Source organism: Papio anubis, chromosome 7 (assembly GCF_008728515.1).
Source record: "Papio anubis isolate 15944 chromosome 7, Panubis1.0, whole genome shotgun sequence".
Classification (NCBI taxonomy): Eukaryota; Metazoa; Chordata; class Mammalia; order Primates; family Cercopithecidae; genus Papio; species Papio anubis.
Genome location: NC_044982.1, coordinates 36,651,418 through 36,671,539, shown reverse-complemented (window position 1 = coordinate 36,671,539; position 20,122 = coordinate 36,651,418). Strand labels below are relative to the sequence as shown.

General features: G+C 46.0%; 1 protein-coding gene across 7 annotated transcripts in view; it reads left to right on the top strand.

Moving 5' to 3' along the window:
- Positions 1–20,122, top strand: part of SMOC1 (SPARC related modular calcium binding 1) — a 151,785-nt gene that overhangs the window by 88,198 nt on the left and 43,465 nt on the right. For all 7 annotated transcript variants that reach the window (XM_017961286.3, XM_017961285.3, XM_017961283.3 and 4 more), the window contains exons 4-5: positions 6,811–6,910; positions 9,004–9,051. In XM_017961286.3, the coding sequence (XP_017816775.1) occupies positions 6,811–6,910; positions 9,004–9,051 (148 nt within the window). The remainder of the gene's footprint in view (positions 1–6,810; positions 6,911–9,003; positions 9,052–20,122) is intronic.

Sequence of the window (20,122 nt, the reverse complement as noted above, 5' to 3'; positions counted from 1 at the left end):
GAAGGCGCCATGCCTTCCATGGGATCCCAGTTGTCCTTGAAGTTCCGAGGCAATTCAGGATGGATTCCTTAGCAAATACATAGCTTGACAAAGCATTACAAAAAGAGAGGAGGGGTTGTCACCAGAAGGAAATTATTTCAAGCATAGCAAACTGAGAGCCTGATACCTAGACTGCAGAAAAGTAGGATGGGGCAAAGTGAAAAAATACAACAAGGCCTTGTAGTTCATTATACTGCTTTTTCCCCCGACCTCAAGCATGTTTCAGTGAACAGTAGTTCTGTCCAATGCTCCTTGTGTAAAAGTTAGGGGAGAGTCCCTGCATTTGTCCATTCTTGCAAAGAAATACCGGAGACTGGGTAATTTATAAAGAAAAGAGGTTTAATTGGCTCATGGTTCTGCAGGCTGTACAGGAAGCATGATGCTGGCATCTGCTCCGCTTCTGGAAAGGCCTCAGGAAACTTACAATCATGGCGTAAGGGGAAGGGGAAGCAGGCAAATCACATGGCCAGAGCAGGAGCAGGAGAGAGGGAGGGGAGGTGCCACACACTTTTAAACGACCAGATCTCACGAGAACTCACTATCATGAAAACCAAGGGGGTGGTGCTAAACATTCATGGGAAACCCAGCCCTATGATCCAGTCACCTCCCCCCAAGCCCCAGTTCCAACATTGGGGATAACATTTCATCATGAGATTTGGGAACATGCATCCAAACTATATCAGTCCCTAGTTTAATAAGTTTAGGAATTGCTGCAAATGGTATCTTTCTCTTAGGGATAAATCATTAATTGATGTAAAACTAGAAGAAGTTCTGCAGTAAAGAAATCTTTTAACTTTGTTTAACCCAATATTTCGAAAGTTATTTGGCCAGAGGATACTTTTATCCCTCATTATGTCTATTCACACCTCACAGAACACAAGCTGCATTCATTCATCAGTGTATCAAAGTGGAGAGAACAGCAGCCTCACGTTTCTGGAGAAAAGAGAAGAAAGTGGGCACCTGCAGAGAGACTGGTTTCCTCTCTGGTTTCCTAGAAAAGCAGGGGTGATTGGTAGGGGAGTGAAAGAACAAGCAACAAAGAAGCAACTCTGGGAGGTGTGGCCTCACACCTGCCATAGAAACCCCCAGAGAACATCCCAGGGGAAGCAGGGCAGCCCACAGCAGGTGGAGGCCCAAATGCTACTCCAGAAAAGGCCTCTCATTGAAATGGGAGCAAAAGACTCTCTTCCAGCTGCCTCCCTGGTGGGCATATTTACATGACCCCAAAGAGTTCTATTTTCCAGAAAATTACAAGGCCCAAAGATACTCAGTCAGTTCCCTCAGACATCAGCGCTTGCGGCCACTTCCTGTCTCTTCCTCCTTCCTCAAGGTCTGAGAACTTTCCATCTGCTGGGACAAGGTACTGGGAGCCAACTACTACTCTGTCTCTGGGCCTCAGTTTCCTCATTTCTGAAGTGTTTGGGTTAGATTGGTGACTTCTAAGGCTTTTTCTAGTCCATCAGTTCTGAAATTTTATGATTGCTTGGATATTGGGATTCCAGTGTCCTGTGCTGTTATTAACTAGCTGTGACCTTTGAACAAATAACTTCTGCTCTCTGTACCTCTCTTATAAAAGATTTGCACAAAGGGTGGCTTTGAGGCCCAAGTGAGATAATGCATAGACCTTCGATGGTGACTGAGAAGCCATCACGAAAGTGGAAGGTGATATTTTTTGCGTTGGACACGGCACCTGCAGGTGATAGTTGTCTATACGCGTTGTTCATCTGTCGGCCCCATTTCTGTCTGTGCTTTCTTCCCCTTTGCTCCCTGACTTTGCTTTACCCCCAGGAGCTGACGTTTCTCTGCTCATCGGTTGCTCCCCTGCCTTGTTGGGAGTGTCAGCCTGCCGCATCCTTCCAGCTGTTCAGAATTTGGGCTAATGTTGAAGATTAGCAGGATTAAAATAATTCAGGCCTGTCTTTATTTGGATGGAGGTTGGCCTGAAATATACCACTAGGCTGTTTATGTAAAGGGCTTCTTGCCAAAAATATTAAAGTGTATGAGTCAGAGATGAAACTTACTTATCTAGGAACACACTGCCTTAAAGGACCTTTGGGACCCCTAGTTACATTCTTTTTTTTGAGATGGAATCTCACTTTATTGCCCAGGCTTGAGTGCAGTGGTGTGATCTCGGCTCACTGGAAGCTCCACCTCCTGGTTTCAAACAATTCTCCTGCCTTAGCCTCCCAAGTAGCTGGGATTACAGGCATCTGCCACCATGCCTGCTAATTTTTGTATTTTTAGTAGAGACGAGGTTTCACTATGTTGGCCAGGCTGGTCTTGAACTACTGACCTCCAGTGATCTGCCTGCCTCGGCCTCCCAAAGTGCTGGGATTACAGGCATGAGTCACCGCACCCAGCCCCCCTACGGCACCCCCCGCCCCCCGTTATATTCTACGATATAGTTACAATATAAGCAGAAGGTAACCTCACTTAGGTTGATGAGTAAACACGTTTTGTCCCTTAAGGAAGAGCCATCTGTTGACACTTCAGCTTTCCTAGGATGCTTCAGAGTGGGACAGGAGCAGATTTCACTATCTATATCTGTACCTTTTGGGCAAGAACAACCCTGAGTTTTGCGAACTGCACAGGGAGATATTTGAAATGGCCAGTTGCCTCATGGATCCTCTTGGCCTGGGCTTTTCTCAGAGATTAAGTCTGAAAGTTGACCAACTTGAGGCTCTTAGGGAAAAAGGAAGGGTATTACTTATTAATTTAAAAGGATAAATCTACAAGGGAGGAAGCTAAGCCAGGCAGAGTTTACATCTTGATCATTTATATAGAAACCATCAATTCAAAGAATTTACACCCTGATTGCTTTTCTGCAAGAAACGTTTCTCTCCTCTGCTGGCAATAGAACTATTTCTATGTGAAAACAAACATCTTCTTCCACCCAGACCTTTTCAAACGTTTTGCTGACTTCAGACTGCCCCTTCCCCTCAGGCTGCTCAGAATAGGATGTTCTTTTGTCCTCATCAGATAATCTGGCTCTGGCATTTTTGAGTGTACAGATAGTTTGCTAAAATATAACACAATGATAATAAAAATAAATAGCTGAAAATTAACTGGGCACTTACCCTGTGAGCTAAGTGCTTTATTTACATTATCAAATTTAATTCTCTTAACAACTAAGATAGGTATTATTGTCATGATTATCTTCCCTTTTTAGAAAGATAGACAGGCCGAGGCTTAGTGTGATTAAAAAGCTTTTCAAGGCTGCAGAAGGAGTTAAGTGGTGGAGCTGGGAAGTGCTGGAAGGCTGGCTGCAGACTGTCTCCATGTAACTTCTTTTTCTGCAAGAAGTCACCTTGAAAACTCCCTAGACAACTTAGAAACAACCTCTCATTGTGGAATCATGGGCTGATTCACTCGAGGCTCCTTCAGCTAAGAGCTTGTGCTCGGCCACTTCCCTCAGCTCCTGGATCTGAGACCTTGCTGGGGTCTTCTGTGCCGCCTTTTGCCCATGGCTGTCCCCACCCCTGTGGCACACCTGGGGCAGGCGTGCCCATTATTGTATACCCCAGCCCTCACAAGCACGTGGCAACAATTCCTCATTCGATTTCAGTTTTATAGGACTTGGAAGGAGCTCCCAGACTGGGATTTTGTAATCTGGGCTCTCTTCTTTGGAGCCTGGACTGAGAAAAATGCTGAGGGCTCTGCAGAGAAAGGAGCTGTGTTTGGGCCTCTGGGCCAGCTGGGGGCTGGGAGACAGTGTTCATGTGCCCACTGGGATACAATGGGCACACTCAGTGAGAATGTGGCCCTTGGGACCCTCTGAGCCCAGAGGTCAGATTATATCCCCAGAAACAAAGCTTTGGGCTTAGCCTCTTACTCATGAATTTGTTTCTGTCCCCAGTAGCCTTGGCTGGGACTCTGTGCATGCTTGAGAGGAGGTGGCTTTCGAACCAGCCCGTTCTCTGCAGTCTACTTGACTGCAGTGCCCAGCTCCCGCAGCGCAGCACCGGGCCAGAGACAAAGCCTTGGGCGATGGACTTGAGGGCACAGTCCTCATGGAGACAGAGGCCTGCCTTGGCCATGGGAGTCAAGGTCCCGGGGAGTGAGTCAGCATAGCCATTCAGCTCCTGGGACAGGTTTCCCCAGAGGTGATTACAGGCCAAGGAGGAGAAAGCAGCCTGCCAGGCTCCATTAAATTGCTGCCACTGGCGAGGAACTATCTCTAGGAAATATCCCCTGTAGGGTGGATGGAGTCTGAAGGGATCAACTCCACATTTCCAGCAGCATTTCCCACCCAAGTCTGTGGAGGTTACTAGAGGAGATCTGGCCTTTGAAAAGGCCGGCTTGCCAGGCATTTCTGGCACAGCTGAGAACAATCCTTACCACTGCCACTCCATATCCGGCCTTCACTGGGTGCCAAACAATGGACTTCCTTACCTTCAGGTTTGACATTGTTATCCCCATTTTATAGATGGGGCTCAAAGAGCTGAGTGATGTGTCCAGTTCATAACTGGCTGGACCAGGATTCAAATTCAGGTCTGTCTGGATTTGTTTCCTTTCCACCATTAAGGCTCCTCAGAAAGTAGCGTTGACCTGACCCGAAGATATTGCTGTTGGATGAACATTTGGGGTAGCAACCATGACCATGAAAAGAAGTGGGCGTGGGACATACTACTGGAGTAAAGGCATTGATCAGAAGACCCGAGCAGCGTCTCAGATGCAGGAGCTGCGGGAAGTGCCTCATTTATACAACATGCACCTTCGTGGTAGGAACAAGGGTCCCCCTATCTTGTCTTATCCTTGATTTCTGTTGATAGGTCCATGGTGAAACAACTTGTCTTGGGGGAAATGACAGTGTTTGGTGCCCACACAAGAGCAGAAGCCTTTCTATAGCTTTTCTGCCTTTGTGATAACTTTTGGATTTCACCCAGGCTGTCAGATCTCTTGTCTCACTGCTCCCTTCCATCCCTTACCACTCAATTTGTATGCTATTACTGTCTAGCCTTGATTCCAACATGTCCTTGATTTCAAGAGGCACATTTTCTTCACACTTTAATATCTTTGCAATTGGCACACATCTTATAATTGAGATCTACATTTAATGTAGTGGGGCTGTTTAAATTGACATTGCAATTTTATAATTGATGGAGACCAAGAATTGAGGAAATGTGATAATGGATGCCTTTATTCAACCCATCAATCACCTACAATGAATGTCAGGCATTATGTTAGATTCTGGGAATGTAGAAATAACTAGCATGCAGTCCCTGGGGTCACAATCTTGAGAGGGGGAGTGGACTGGATAAATCAACAGCTAGAGCTCACAGTGATAAGGGCTCTGATTTGGGGGGCCCCAGGGTGTGTGGGAGGATCAGAGGAAGGAGGCAGGGGAGGCTGGGACTGCTTTGAGGAGGTGTATCACAAAGAAGGAGGGGAATACGAGGGATTAGGAGTAGGTGGGAGATGGGTTGGGGAAGGGCATTCCGGACAAATGGAATAGTTGGAGCAAACAAAGACTCAGAATCAGGAGAAACTAGAACGTGTTTAGGAGCATCAAAGGGTTCTGTGGCCAGCGTGGAGGGTGTGTGCCATGACATGGGCATGAAATGAGGCTGCGGGAATAGATGGAGGCAGATCATGGAGGACCTTGAGTGCATGCCAATGAGTTTCGTCTCTATACTAGATCCCAACATGAATCACTGAAGGATTCTAAGCAGGGAAGTACGCCTCACTGTGTGTTTAGAAACTCCAGATTGAAAGCACGATAGTGGGGTGGGGCGGGAGGTGGTGGGTAGGGCGACAGCTACTGGAAGAGAAAGAAGAGCTACGCTGAAGGATGCAAAAAGCCTTATTCCTTTTTGCTATTCCCAGGCAGGCAGACCTGACCTTGGAGGCTTGAGGAAGATCACACAGTGGTGCAGTGGGGCACCTAGAAATAAACCTGCAGGTTTTACCCCCTTGCCTTAACCTCATCATGTGTGCCCTCATCTCAAGAGAGCCACAAGATCAATAGGCAAGCTGAATTATGAATGGATGCTGGGAAAATCTAGACAAAGAAGAAAAGCTTACCACTGGTCTTTGCTTGTTAAAGAAATGTCATATCAATCTGCAATGGCAACATTCCAACTTTTACTTGCCAAATTAGTTCAAGGGTTAGAATTTTTGACTGGGTACAGTGGCTCATGCCTGTAATCCCAGCACTTTGGGAGGCCGAGGCACGTGAATCACTTGAGGTGAGGAGTTCAAGACTACCCTGGCTAACATGGCGAAACCCATTTCTACTAAAAATACAAAAATTAGCCAGGTGTGGTGGTACATGCTTGTAATCCAGCTACTTGGGAGGCTGAGGCAGGAGAATCGCTTAAACCCAGGAGGCAGAGGTTGTAGTGAGCCGAGATCATGCCACTGCACTCCAGCCTGGGTGACAGAGTGAAACTGTGTCTCAAAAATAGGGTGGGTAAGAATTTTTTATAATTGGATAGGAGCGTATGACAGTGCTAGAGAAAACAAATGTACAGGTATTGGTGAGAATCATCTCAGGAAAAACACAGTATGATGCAGCTATAAAGTGTGAAGAGGAGTAAGAAAGAAGTGGGTGAATTGCTGTGGTTTGCATGAGCGTCCCACAGCAAACATGTACCCAGTGCTGTTCACTGACTGGACCACCCATGAGAGACACTCTGGAGACAGATGTGGGGATGAGAGGTGGAAGGTGCTCTTTCACCATATGGGTGATGCTTTGAAAGGGGTTGGAGATGAGTCTTGATATTGTGACAGAGACTTACGGTTTTCTTCTATTTTCACTTCCCTGAACAGGTGCAGTGCCATACTTACACTGGGTACTGCTGGTGTGTCACTCCAGATGGGAAGCCCATCAGTGGCTCTTCTGTGCAGAATAAAACTCCTGTATGTTCAGGTACCGTAGGGAGGGGCGGGAAGAATGAAAAGGGTTGGAGAGAGACCCATTGGTTGGTCTCCTGCAGCTTGTGGGAGAACCTTTAGAAGGCTGGTGGTGGTGATGAACCTTTTTCTAGGTCAGGGAGGATTCTACTCTAACATGCTTGCTCAGAAGTCAGCAAATGATAAGGTATGGCAGTGTATGCCGTGTGTGTGTATTTACGGATTTTGAGTTTAGATTTTTGGTTCAATGCTAAGCACTGGCTGTAACCTCATAGAGCTGTGGTGGTGTGTAAGTTGCTAGCTTGTGTGCTGATTCTGATTGCTAGTGGCTCTTGAAGTGCTTTATTGAGATGGATTTTGAGACCACTTGGGAGCTCAGCATCAAAGGCTGTGGTTATCCATTAGTGATAACCTGTCATGGGAGCAGGAGAGGAGAATGGTGGCTTCTGTGTCATATACTCACCACCCCTGAAGAATGTAATGTAGAGAAATGGAAAATCTTCATAACAGTGGCCCTTAAATCTGACTGATCACCAGCAGTATCTGGGAAATTAAAGAGAACCCAGATATTGAGGCTTCCCCTTGTACATTCTGATCCAGGAGGCCTGGAGGGAGACCTGAGATCCTTGTTTTTATGAAGTCTCTCAGGTGATTCTGATGATTAAACAGGTTAGCTATTGCTTTATAGTGATCCATTGGGTTAGTCCATAGCAAAAATTAAGTTCTTTCTATTCCCAACTTAATAAGCAGAGAAATTGTGCTTTTAGGTCCATTTCATGTGATTGTGGATTAGGGATTTTTACAAGCCCCACAGTGTCCACCTCCGTTCAGATGGTAAAAGACTCTGAGTCACTCCCTTAATTCACTGTGTGGCTCAGCTCTCTCAAAAAAGCCTGTCCCACCCATCAGCTGATTCATATTTCTTCATATCTGTGTGCATAGGGTTTTATTGATTTTCTTATTTTTCATTTTAAGTGCAAACAAAGTATAAAACATTATGCTAAAACCTATGGGAAATTCCAAAGGCTGACAGTCTTGCTATCATGGCTTTTTCTACTTGCTCTGTTACATGAAGGAAAAAGAAAGTGGAAAGGGCTGTTAGAATCTACATCAGGAAACCCAAATTTACAGGTCGAAAAGGGAAGTTTACTTTATTTGTGGTTTACATGGAAACTAGAAACCTTAATTGGGGTTGGGGTAGGGAGGTACAGGAATTAGCCCTCCTTTCAAATGACCTGGAAAGTTTCATTTAAAGCAAACAAACGACTAGAAACAAGCCATGCAGGATAATATGTTTGAGTTCTCACAAAACTGGTACGTGGAGAAGAAGTATGACATGGATTAGGGAAATAGAGATTCTTTTCTTTTGGCGGGACTCCACAGATGCCCTTCTGTGGGTGCACCGGTTGTACCCTGCCTGTGTGAGGCTGGACCTCAGCAGAAGACAGGTGCCACAGGGTCAGGACTGGAGGAGGGGGTGCACAGAGCACCCTAGTATATGCAGGGCAAATGCTTGGGCAAACATACCTGCTACCCGCTCCTGGAGGAACAGGCTGTGTCTAGAAAATTGTTTCCATGCCTTAGACTGTTTTGGCCCATTCAGTACAATTGGGCCAACAATTTTCTACTTAATGCAGATGGAAAATCGCTGATTTCCTGTCCTAACCAGCAAGGGATGTCAATCATTGCCTTTGCAGTAAAAGGGAGTTTCTTTTCAGTTGGCCTTGCTGACTGAATATGGCTCTGAACATGGAACTGGTGAGAAGCTGGGGAGATGGGGGTGTAAATGTGAGGGGCAGATATTGGAATGTTCAATGGAGGAGTTATATGAGTGTGGACTTTTGTAAAAATGTGGTCAAGACTGTTACCAGGAAACCTAGAAATCATAGTTCATCTTAACAGTGCTGGGTTATCAGTGACATTGATGTTAAACAAACCCCACTCAACATGTGTATATGTACTGACATTGTATATAATATTCTTAGATGTGTATACAATACATATATACATGACCATATACTCATAATATCAGGTTTTGCCAACTCTTTGAAAGAAACCAACCGCAATGCATTCTGAGTGGCTATGTTTTTGTTTCCCTTCTCACCCAAGGTTCAGTCACCGACAAGCCCTTGAGCCAGGGTAACTCAGGAAGGAAAGGTGAGTGGAGTTTTATGCTTTATCTAAATGTTTGCTTCCAAAGATGGTCCAAGCAGGATTTCTTAGATGAGATAGAAGGAGCCTGGGGTGAAAGCCTAATGTGTCCTGCAGAACATCTTCTCCATTCTTATTCCATGTTTCTTCTCTGAAGCACCTAAGGTAAGTAAGGCTCATACAGTGATGGACACCAAGCTCCCAGAATTCCTGAGGGAGGTGAGTGAGTATAGAGCCCAAAGCTGAGAAGGACCTTTAGAATGTGAGCCCTGGGAGTCTTGGTTCCGTGGGGAGCTCAGTCAATCAACTACCAGTGTAGCCAGCGTTAAACCAGAGAGGATGAGGAAGGTAGGGTGCCCAAGTCTGCCCTTGACTCTCTTGTTGTGTAAGCACATTTGGACATTTTCCCCCCTTCACTGATCCGCCTTCATAATTGTCCCAGCACATCCAGATTCTCTTCACTAGGGTGAGGCTGGCTTTGTGGGTGTGCGACCTGTGCAGTTGTTATCCTGAAATTCTGAATAATTCTGTCCTTGAGTTCCATGGGACAGTGAAGAGGCAAGTGAGTGGAGGAGAGACACATCACATGAGTGTCTGCTGAACCTTGTCACCCCATTAGCACAAAGCTTTTGTGAGGTGTACTATGTGTCTTCCACAGCATGCTTAAAATTTTAATTTTTCTTTATCTAGGACAATACTAAGTAGCAAATTAAAATAACACCATGACAAGGTAAGAGAGAGAGACTATGGAATAAAGGACAAAGCTTTGTATTTTAGTGCCTTGAATGGCACTTTTCCCTGCTTTTTGAACGAGAGGCCCTGCATTTTTACTTTACACTGGGCCCCACAAGTTACGTAGCTGGCATCTGTCTGAGGGCTGTTTATTGGACCAGCCAATATGAGCAATAGGTCCCTGGAATATGCTGATCATAGTTTTTAGGATGGAAGACAGTTGGAGGCTTAAGATTCACTGCCACTGACCTCCAGGACAGCATACGTGCAGAGCTGGTAGTTGAATGGAAAGCAGGTGTGCATTTCATCTTGTGTGCCGCCTCTCCAGGACTCCCATCTCAGGCCGAGTTTGAGCCTTCCCACCTGCATCTAGGCCTTGGAAACTACATGCTCATCAGGGTCCATGTGGAGCCTTGGCCTTGCTGAGGGTCATTGTGAAGTTCACAGGCTTGTCCTGTGCACACACAATTGCAGGGAGACCAAGGTAAAGCCCTGGGCCCTGCCTCCAGTGCTTATGCCATGGGACAGGAAGAAGAGGCGAAGTCACCCACTCTGAATGCAGGAGATAAGGATCTGGAGAACCTGCTGCCCCCAAATGCAGGTGCTCCAAGAAGATGTGGAAGTGGAACAGGTGATACCACCTCCTACCAGAAAACAGGGACCAATGGGCCTCTGGGCAGAAATGAGAAAGTGGTTGGAAAAGGGGAGAAGTGCTTCTTCAAGTCCTTCCCAGGGCAGGAGGAAACTGCCATAAGTGTCGGTGGTTCCCTCCTAGGTGGGGAAGTGGGGAGAGAATCTACAAAGACCTGAAATCACCAGCGCTGTGAGTAGCGTGTGTTTACTGGGACTGGAAAAGGAAGATGCCTTCAGGTTTTCTATTGCGTGTGTGTGTGTGTGTGTGTGTGTGTGTGTGTGTGTGTGTGTTTCTAGCATAGCATTTTTAATTTTTATGTTTTAAAGACAAGATCTCACTATGTTGCCTAGGCTTGCCTCAAACTCCTGGGCTCAAGCAATCCTCCCACCTCAGCCTCCCAGGTCGCTGGGACTACAGGCATGCACTGCTTTTAGTTTTGCTTGTTGTAATGGGAATCTTCAGGAACATCACCTTTATTCCTGGGCATGAGGTCCTGGTGGTAGGAAAGAAAAATTGGCAATCATGCCAAACTGACCACCCAGATTCCCCTCCTCCTAAAGGATCTGAGTATATGATGCTGAATAAAGTGCACACACACTAAACAACTGCCAGCCATGGGATTCTGGTTCTTAAACTGGACAGAGAAGTGCTTTCCAGGGGGATGTGGCTTTGCACCCTGTGGACAGCAATGAGAGACAGACCCGTGGTCATCCCAGGCTCTCACTGGTCCAGTTAGAAGAGGTGGCGGGGAGGGTGGGGGCTGGGGATGTCAGTTTACAGTCAACAGTGAGCACCCTTTGTTCCCTTTTACAGTTGAGCAGTGAGCACCCTTTGTTCCTTTTTAGCTCTAGGGTCAGCTTCCAGAGCCAAAAGAGGGTAGAGGAGCCTGATTCCTCCAGGGGTGATGCAGGAAATGGGGGATAGAATCTGAAGCCTTTATCTCAGAGGGATAAGCCGTTCTCAGTTCCCAGCTCTTTACTCCATTGCCCTGGATGGGTCCCTTCCTCCAAGGTGGCTCTGCAGAGGCTTCCTCTTTTGTGCAAAGGTCAGGACAAGGCCCTGGTGGGGAATGCTAGGACTCATTCTCCCCTGGAGTCTTAAATTCTATTTAGTGGCCTCTCTTTCCCTGTACTTTGAAGGATCCGATTAGGTGTTGGATCCTCTTCTCTTTGTCTCCTGTGGGCAGTGCAGTGAAGAGCAGGTTCGGGCCACCTGTAGGACGCCACACCTGAAGCCACACCTGTCCAGGAAGCTGGGGTTTGAATGGGGACAGGGTGCGAGAGGGCATTAGTAATATCCTGTGTGGACCAGCCAAGGTTCCTCTTTCAGCTGCCACTTAAGAATGGAATGTGCTCTGGAAGGCAGCAGGTGGGAAGACACAAAGGCCCCTTGTCTGAACTTGTGCCCACACACGGGTTTTCCTAGGAGGCATCTATTTCCCTGAGGCCTGCTGCAAAGAGGTGCTAGGTCTGCACCCTTGTGCAGGGTGAGGGGTATGGCCAGAAAAGAGGTAGGGCAGAGGTCTGGAGGTGTGAGTGGTAGGGGATGGCAGGGCAAGGACGGGACCCAGCCTTCTCTTTCCCTAGCTTCTTGCCTTTTTAAATATCCTCCCCTGACCGGGCTGGGAGGGATTGGCTGTCCCTCCCAGACTGGAAGGAATGAAAAGATGTATTGTGTGACCACGGAGAGTCTGGTCGCCAGCCAGGAATTAGTTCTCTGAAGGAGAGGAGGAGAAAGGCAGAGCAGAAGGAGGCTGGGGGAGGAGGCCCAGAGAGACAGCAGAAGGAAGGGAGGAGGGAGAGAGGCTGGGTTGTAACAGGTCACAGCCATTTGGTCCGAGACAGGAGGCCTGGGTGGCTGTGGCTCCTGGATCCACAGGTGTGGGGCCCCAGGGAAGAGGTGGGGGAAGGAGGGGGAGGCACTGTTATCTTACCCAGATGCACGTGCTCCAGGAGGGGAGGAGGGTCAAAACTTCAGACTATTTACTTAATCCCTTGGAATGTCCTTTCCTCACTCTGTTCTTTGGGCCTCTTGTGTTTAAGGGACTCCTTTATGGGCACATGTGTGGTAATTAACACGTGCAGTGTAGGTCCTGGACCATGTGTTTGAGTTTCAAATATCCATTGATCTGGGGCAATCCCATCCTGGCTGCCCCCTCCCCTTCTTATCCTTTGGTCCTGGCCCTTAAAGAGACGTGTGTGTGTGTGTGTGTGTGTGTGAGAGAGTGTGTGAGAGAGGGGGACGGTGTACACGTGCATTCACATGTGTTTTATGGATGCTACAGAGGAATATCAGAAGAGACGAAGAGGGCCCCAAACAGCCCCTTTAGCTCTGAAAATGCGCTGCTAAAAGAGTTGAAGGCTGAAGAAGTAGAGATAGAGGTAAAGTTTTGGTTTTCATTGGAGTCATCCAAAGGAAAGTAGATGGGAAGCAGAATGGTTTTAGAGATCAAAAACGTATTCTGCAGCAGCTTTACCTGGCTGTACCAAGGCCTGTGGATTTTTCTGATGGGACTCTTTTTGGGATCTCAATGCTAATTACCCTAGGTGATTTGAGGAGCTTCCAGGATAACTGAACACAGGTTCAGGGGCTGGCCCTGCTCTTCATTGCTTGTGAAGTGCAAGGAGGGAAGGAAGTTCTTAGCCTCTGGTGGGATGAAGGGGGGCAGTGATGAAGAGTGATTAAATGAAAGGATATGGAAAAGCACTTGTGAAATGATTTCTGGCAGTTCTCTGCGAGCTTTTGACTTCTCAGTGCCCAGAACATCAGAGGCCATGGGGTGATGCTGTGATAAATGGCAAGTGAAAATTTAGGGTCACCAGGAATTTTCTGCAGTTTGCATTTTTCCCCTAAGAAGTCTGGGAGTTAGTTGTTTAAGGAAAGTAAGAGAAAAATAAAAATACTAATAAACTCTGCTAAACTTTTCTGCATGGGCTTCTGTATTTGTCAAGCTAGTCTTGGAGAGGGGCAGAACTTCAAAAATCCAACCCGCCTTTAATTTGCAGAGCTTACAAAGAAAATCTCCCACTGGCTGTTCCATAGTATATGCTCCAAGTAAAGAGTGAGTCATATTTATTTCTCCAAGGTCCCTGTCTGTGTCTCTATTTTTGGAGCTGGGTCTACAGGTTGTTGCCAACTTGGAGAACTTGTCACTCAAGCAATGGATGGAGCAGCTCTGAGCGGCAGGTTTAGGACAGGGACAATGGCTGGCAAACATCTCAGACGCAGGGCACTGGGTGGCTCCCAGCCTCAGCCCTCATGAGGTGTTAGCACACCTGAAGGAGGGGAACTTCATTGCCCTGAGCCTGGCAGAGCCGTGTTGGGCTGGCTGTCGAGGGACATTCCACATGTGAAACATCACTCCTGCTCACGTGACTTAAATCTCTTCCCTACTACCTCTTTTTTCTCTTCCCCTAGCACCCCCAGGGGTGTGGGAGGCTGAATCTGTAGCTGATCTCTTAGCATTGCCATCAGATGGGCTGGGCTGGGTTTGGATGGAGATGGGCAGCTGACGACCTCCATGCTGTTGGCTTCTGCTCACATGGCTTTTCCTGGAGAAGGATTCACTCTGATTCTTTGCCTACTGAAACAGAACTGCGCCTGAGCAGCTCCAAGCCCGAGAGAGGCAGCTCTTTTGCTTTCTGGTTCTCCGAGCTGCCTCCACCAAGCCTGGAATGTTCATATACCAGCTTCGCAGAGGTCAGTTTCAGAAGGGGTGTGCTTGTGTGCTCACACATGTACCATGTCTCCCTCCTTCCCACAGCTAACTGCTCCGCCAGCTTGGCTCCAGCTACTCAACCCCCTCCATTTTGGCCCATATTCCAGGGTCTCTGAAGAAAAGTTTATGCATGAACAGCACTAGACTGAGAGTTTGATTTCTTGCCATATCCTCATCTCCAAGGATTGAGAGAAAATAAGATTTAGGGATCTGGAAAAAGCCTCTTAGACATAGATTCATTTGAATCCCTGGTGGTATTAGTAGCCATTGATATTTTATGCTTGGTGCTCTTACTCAGCAAATATTTATGGAGAACTTACTAAATGTCAGGCTTGTTATTGTCACTAAGGACCCAGGGATGAGTATAACAGTACAAGTCCAGGCCTCACCTCCTGGAGCTCTCATTCTAATGGTTCTTAGCCTTTTATGTTGGAGGTTATTCATCTTCAGGTGTAGGAAAATCCTCCCAGGGGAGCAACAGGCTTCTGTAAGCTCGGGGAAGTTGCCACCTCTGCAGGGGAGGGAAGGCAGGTGGCCCCTCCAAACAGCCCTGTGTGGTAGCTCCTGTAGCCAGAGCCTCTAAGGAAAGCCCCTTGGAGGGGGTGGCCTGAGCTGAGCAAAGCCCTCTGCCGGGTTCCTGAGCCCTCTGACTAGTGCCTTTGTGGGGCCTCTGAAGTCCAGGTGAGAGAGCTCAGAGCTTGTCAGGCCAATGAGAATATGTTCATTTGTTCCCTGCTCCCTGCCTAAGTTCCAGTGTGGCACAGCAGCTTGCAGAGAGGCAGGGATGTGGGCACACAGGTGGACAGGCCTTGGGCCTGCTTCTGACCCCTGGTCTCCAGCTCGGAGGGCCACAGAGTGCGTGTGGTAAAGGCCGAGGAACTGTCTGTCACTCTCAGGTTCCATTGCAGCGATCCTGTGCTTACAGAAAGAAACATGTGAGATTCAAGGGCTGTTTATTCTCAAGTTTCTTTGGAAAGGCAATGGAACTAGTAATAGCTGAAACAATTTTTAAAAAGAAAAATAAAGTGGGAGGAATCATTTTACCTGATTTTAAGATGAATAAAGCTAGAGTTTTAAAGATAGTGTTCCTCCACAAATAGGAACAGATGCATAAATCAATGAAACAGAATAGAGGACCCGGAAATAGACGCACAAGCAAACGGCGCTGTAGCAGTTGGACATCCAGCAAACAAACAAAATCAACAAATCAGCCCCAAAGCCTCAACCTAAACCTCAGGCCTGATACGAAAATTAATTCAAAATGGATCACAGATTTAAATGTAAAATGTGAAGCTATTAAAACTTTTAGAAAAAAACAAGAGAAAATCTTCACCACCAAAACATGATAAAATAGTGTATATAAATTGAACTTTAAAAATTCACTCTGCAAAAAGTGCTGTTAGATAATTAACAAGAGCGACAACAACAAAAAACTACAGCCTGGGAAAAAATATTTACAAACTGTTTATCTAACATAGGACTCATATCTAGAATATATAAACAACTCTTAAAGCTCAGCAGTTAAAAAACAGTTTAATTAGAAAATGGTGGCCTGGCATGGTGGCTCACACCTGTAATCCCAGCACTTTGGGAGGCTAAGGTGGACGAGTCACTTGAGGCCAGGAGTTCAAGACCAGCCTACTCAACATGGTGAAACCCTATCTCTACTAAAAAAAACAAAAAAACAAAAAAACCACACAAAAATTAGCCAGGCACGGTGGCACGCACCTGTAATCCCAGCTACACAGGAGGCCAAGGCAGGAGAATCACTTGAACCCAGGGGGTGGAGGTTGCAGTGAGCCAAGATTGCTCCATGGCACTCCAGCCTGGATGACAGAGTGAGACTCCGTCTCAAACAAACAAACAAACAAACAAACAAAACAAAAAATTAGCCAGGCATGGTGGCATGCGCCTGTGATCCCAGCTACTCAGGAGGCTGAGGCAGAAGAATCACTGGAACCCGGGAGGTGGAGGTTGCAGCGAGTGAGATCATCCCTCCAGCACTGGCGACAGAGTGAGACCCTGTCTCAAAAAGAAAAAGTAAAAATTGGCCAAATGCACAAATAGACATTTCACCAAGGCAGACAAACAGAGGGCAAATACACACACAAGAAGAGGCTCAGCATCATTAGCCACAGGAAATGCAAAATAAGTCCATGGCAGGATGTCACTACATATCTATTAGGAGAGCTGAAAGAAAAAGTAGTGCCAACACCAAATGATAGTGAGGCTGCCGAGAAACTGGACCTCTCATACATCATCACTGGCAAGAATGTAACATGGTATAGCCACACTGCAAAAATACTTTGGAAGTTTCTGAAAAACAACTAAACATACATTTACCATATAATCCAGCAGTTGCACTCCTGAGCATTTATTCCAGAGAAATGAAAATGTATGACCACACAAGAAAACCTATACACGAACAAGAAGCAGCTTTATCTGTAATAGCCGAATGTAGAAAAAAAAACAAACCCAAATGTCCTTCAGTGGGTGAAACAAACTGTGGCACAGTAGTACTGCCCTACCCACGGTCAACCATGGGCTGAAAATATTCAATGGAAAATTTCAGAAATAAACAATTTGTAAGTTTTAAGTTGTGAGCTGTTCTGAATAGTGTGATGCAATCTTGCACTGTCCTGCTCCCTCCCACCTGGGATATGAATCATGACTTTGTCCAACATACCCATGCTGTGTACCATCCCTGTCACTTGGGGCTGGCTCTGTTACCAAGTGGATAGATTGCAAAATGAAGAAGGATGAGTACAATACAATCAGATATCCTGAGTGAGAGACAGTATTCATATAACTTATAAAAGTATGTTGTTATAATTGTTCTGTTTTATTATGTTATTATTGTTTATACTGTGCCTAATTTACAAATAAACCTTTATCATAAGTATGTACGGGAAAAAACAGAATGTGTAGGGTTCGGAACTATCCACAGTTGAAGGCATCCACTGGGGGTCTTGAAAGGTAACTGCTGTGAGTAAGGTGGGATCCCCTATCCATCTATACCATGGAAAAATACTCATCAATAAAAAGGAATGAATTGTTGATATATGCAACCACAACTTGAATGAATCTCAAGGGCATTATGCACATGAAAAAAGCCTGTTTCAAAAGGTCATATATTGCATGATTCCATTTATATAACAGTCTAGAAATGGCAGCATTATAGAGATGGAGAGCAGATTAGTGGTTGCCAGGTGTGAGGAATGGGGTGGAGGAGGGAAAGTGTAACAGTAAAGGTGGCACAAAGGAGATCTTTGTGCTGATGGAATAGTTCTAGGCTGATGGTGGTGGTGGTTACCCGAGTCTACACATGGATAAAATTGCAGAGAACAATACACAAAAATGAGTGCGTTTAAAACTGGTAGAATCTGAGTGAGGTCCATGGATTATACAAATATCAGTGTCCTGATTTTGATTTTGTGCTAATTATACCACCTAGATAATTAAAGGGCTTACCCATATCATCATGTTAACTGTAAAGCTGTTACCATTGGGGAAAACTGGGCGAGGGGTACACAGGACCTCTCTGTATTATCTTTCCTACTTCCTGTGCATCTATAATCATTTAAAAATAAAAAGTTAAAAAAACATTAGCCGAGTCTTCTGTGTGAACCCAGCCCTGATCAGACTCCTCTGCTGCCGGTGCTTCCTCTTCTTCTTCCATCCCTGGTTTGCCTTTTCCCCAGCCTTCTGTTTTTGCTCTTATTCAGGGGACTGTAGAGCTCGAGGATGTGGGAACTGCCTGCAAAAAGGCAGCTTTCAGCTTGTTTTCACTTCTTTTGGGAGGGAACATGCAGGTAGGTACATGGAATATAAAACACTGACCTCCAGCTTTGGAAAGAACCTGACATGCCCGACCACTTCTGCTCTTACAGATCAGAATCAGGAAAGTTCACCATCCATTTCTGAGCCTCGCTGGTCATGGTGCATGCATCTCAGAAAATGTTGAGGTGGCCTAGCATTCCATCCTCCTCCAGGTCTGATTCAGGGCAGGCTCTTGAGGGACTTTTGCAAACAGACACGGTTGCCTCCTTACGATGCCCAGAATGAGTCGTCTCCACTTCCACACTGAGCCTCAGAGTCACATGTGGAGAGGGATGATGGCTCTGGCATAAATGTGGTCCCTTCAAAGCAAGAACCTTCCAGCACTTCTACCAGGCTGAAGTTTATCTCCATGTATTTTTCAAAGATGGACAATGGCAACCTGAAAGAATATGAGGGAGGGTCACCAGTGATGGACATGGTTTGGGGAGAGCCCAAGAATTGAAGGGGACTTGGGATTGTTGAGAGACCTTCCACATCTCAGGATGGGGGAAGTGGTTTCTTTTTTCCTTATTCTCCAAGGCTTCTCAGTCTCAGAGACCCCAAGAGATGCCGTTAATACAGATTCCTCCTCTGGCCTCTTTGAGACATTTGCTTTTGAAGGACCTGGAAGAGAAAGCTCTTTGTATGTGGCCAGAATAAACTCATTGTACACTCAAACAATTAACTCCTCAATGGACTTGCCAGCCCCTTGAAAGGCCTGGCCCTGCGTCCCTGGACCTCTTGGGCTCTATTCAGTCCCTTAAGCACACCAATGTTTTTGGGTTTTTGTTTTGTTTTGTTTGTTATTCTGAAAAGTCTTTCCCTGAGAATAGTCCGAGCGGATCAACATTGTCCTCAGCCCGGCATTTATCTCTCCTCGCCAGCGAATGTCAATCAGGAATCAAAAAGCCAAACAGAGGAGGCTTTGAACGGTGTCATCGGGGGTCGAAGTGACTTCCAGCTGTCTGTGCGTGGGCCAGGCCTTCTCGCAGGGCAAGGAATTGTGCTGTCACACAAACCCACTGTCTGTATAGGCTCACAGAGCCCATGCGGGGGCTGCAACTTTCTGGGCCTGCACCTGCAAGGACAAGGCATGACTGGGGGTTGGGGAGTCTCCGGAGGCCAAATGCCAGGGCTCTGGGACCAGGCAGTTTCCAAAGCTGCTTGCTGCCTCTGGGACCTTGATCAAATCACTTACTTGCATTGTTACTCCATTCTCTTTTTATCTGCCTGGCTTCTCCCTCCGCTCTGGCTAGTGGTGAGAATAGATGAGGAAAGCTACCTGCCAGGAACTGAGTGTTGCAAAATGTGGTAATACTATTATTACTGTTGCTCTTGACATCCTCCGTGAGAATGTTTTCAGTTTGCCTTATTTATTTGTTTGTTTTCATGTTTCCAAATTTGCCTTTTTTCTCCCTCCCTGTAAGAAAAAGGATAATCTTTGAATTGGCTTTTTTTTTTTTTTTTTAAGTGTTTATCCTCTTCTAAATCTGAAAGATTATTATAGTATTAAAGAGAAATACTCTCTGAGGTCCAAAAGAATCGCGAAGAATATGCACCAAACATCATCACATACATACACAGATTCAGATATATTTTTCTTTAAAACGGATGGAAGAGTCTTCCCCCAAATTAAGGACCACTCAATCTAGCTGCTGCTGCTGCCTGATGATTTATTTGTGATGACTTGGGCACATCTCCCTTTTTGTTTTAATAGCTTTATTGAAGTATAGTTTACATACCATAAAATTCACTCATTGTAAATGTACAACCCAATGAGTTTAATTCATGGTGTTGTACAACTGTCACCAGAGAACATCTCCTTCACCCCCAAAAGCGACCTTGAACCCATTCACAGGTATTTTCTACTCCTACCTGTAGCTCTAGGCACCCCCGGATCTGTTTTCTGTGTCTATAGATTTAGCCTTACTAGATATTTCATATAAATGGAATCGTGTGGTATTTACATCTGGAGTTTTACACTTAGCATAATGTCTTTGAGATTCTTCATGTATATTGTCACATGTATTAGTTATTCGTTCCTTTTTAATGGCTGAATAGTATTCTACCATATGGATATATCACAATTTATCTATTCACCAGTTGACAGACATTTGGATAGTTTTCATTTTGAAGCTTTAATGAATAATGCTGCAGTGACTATTTCTAGACAT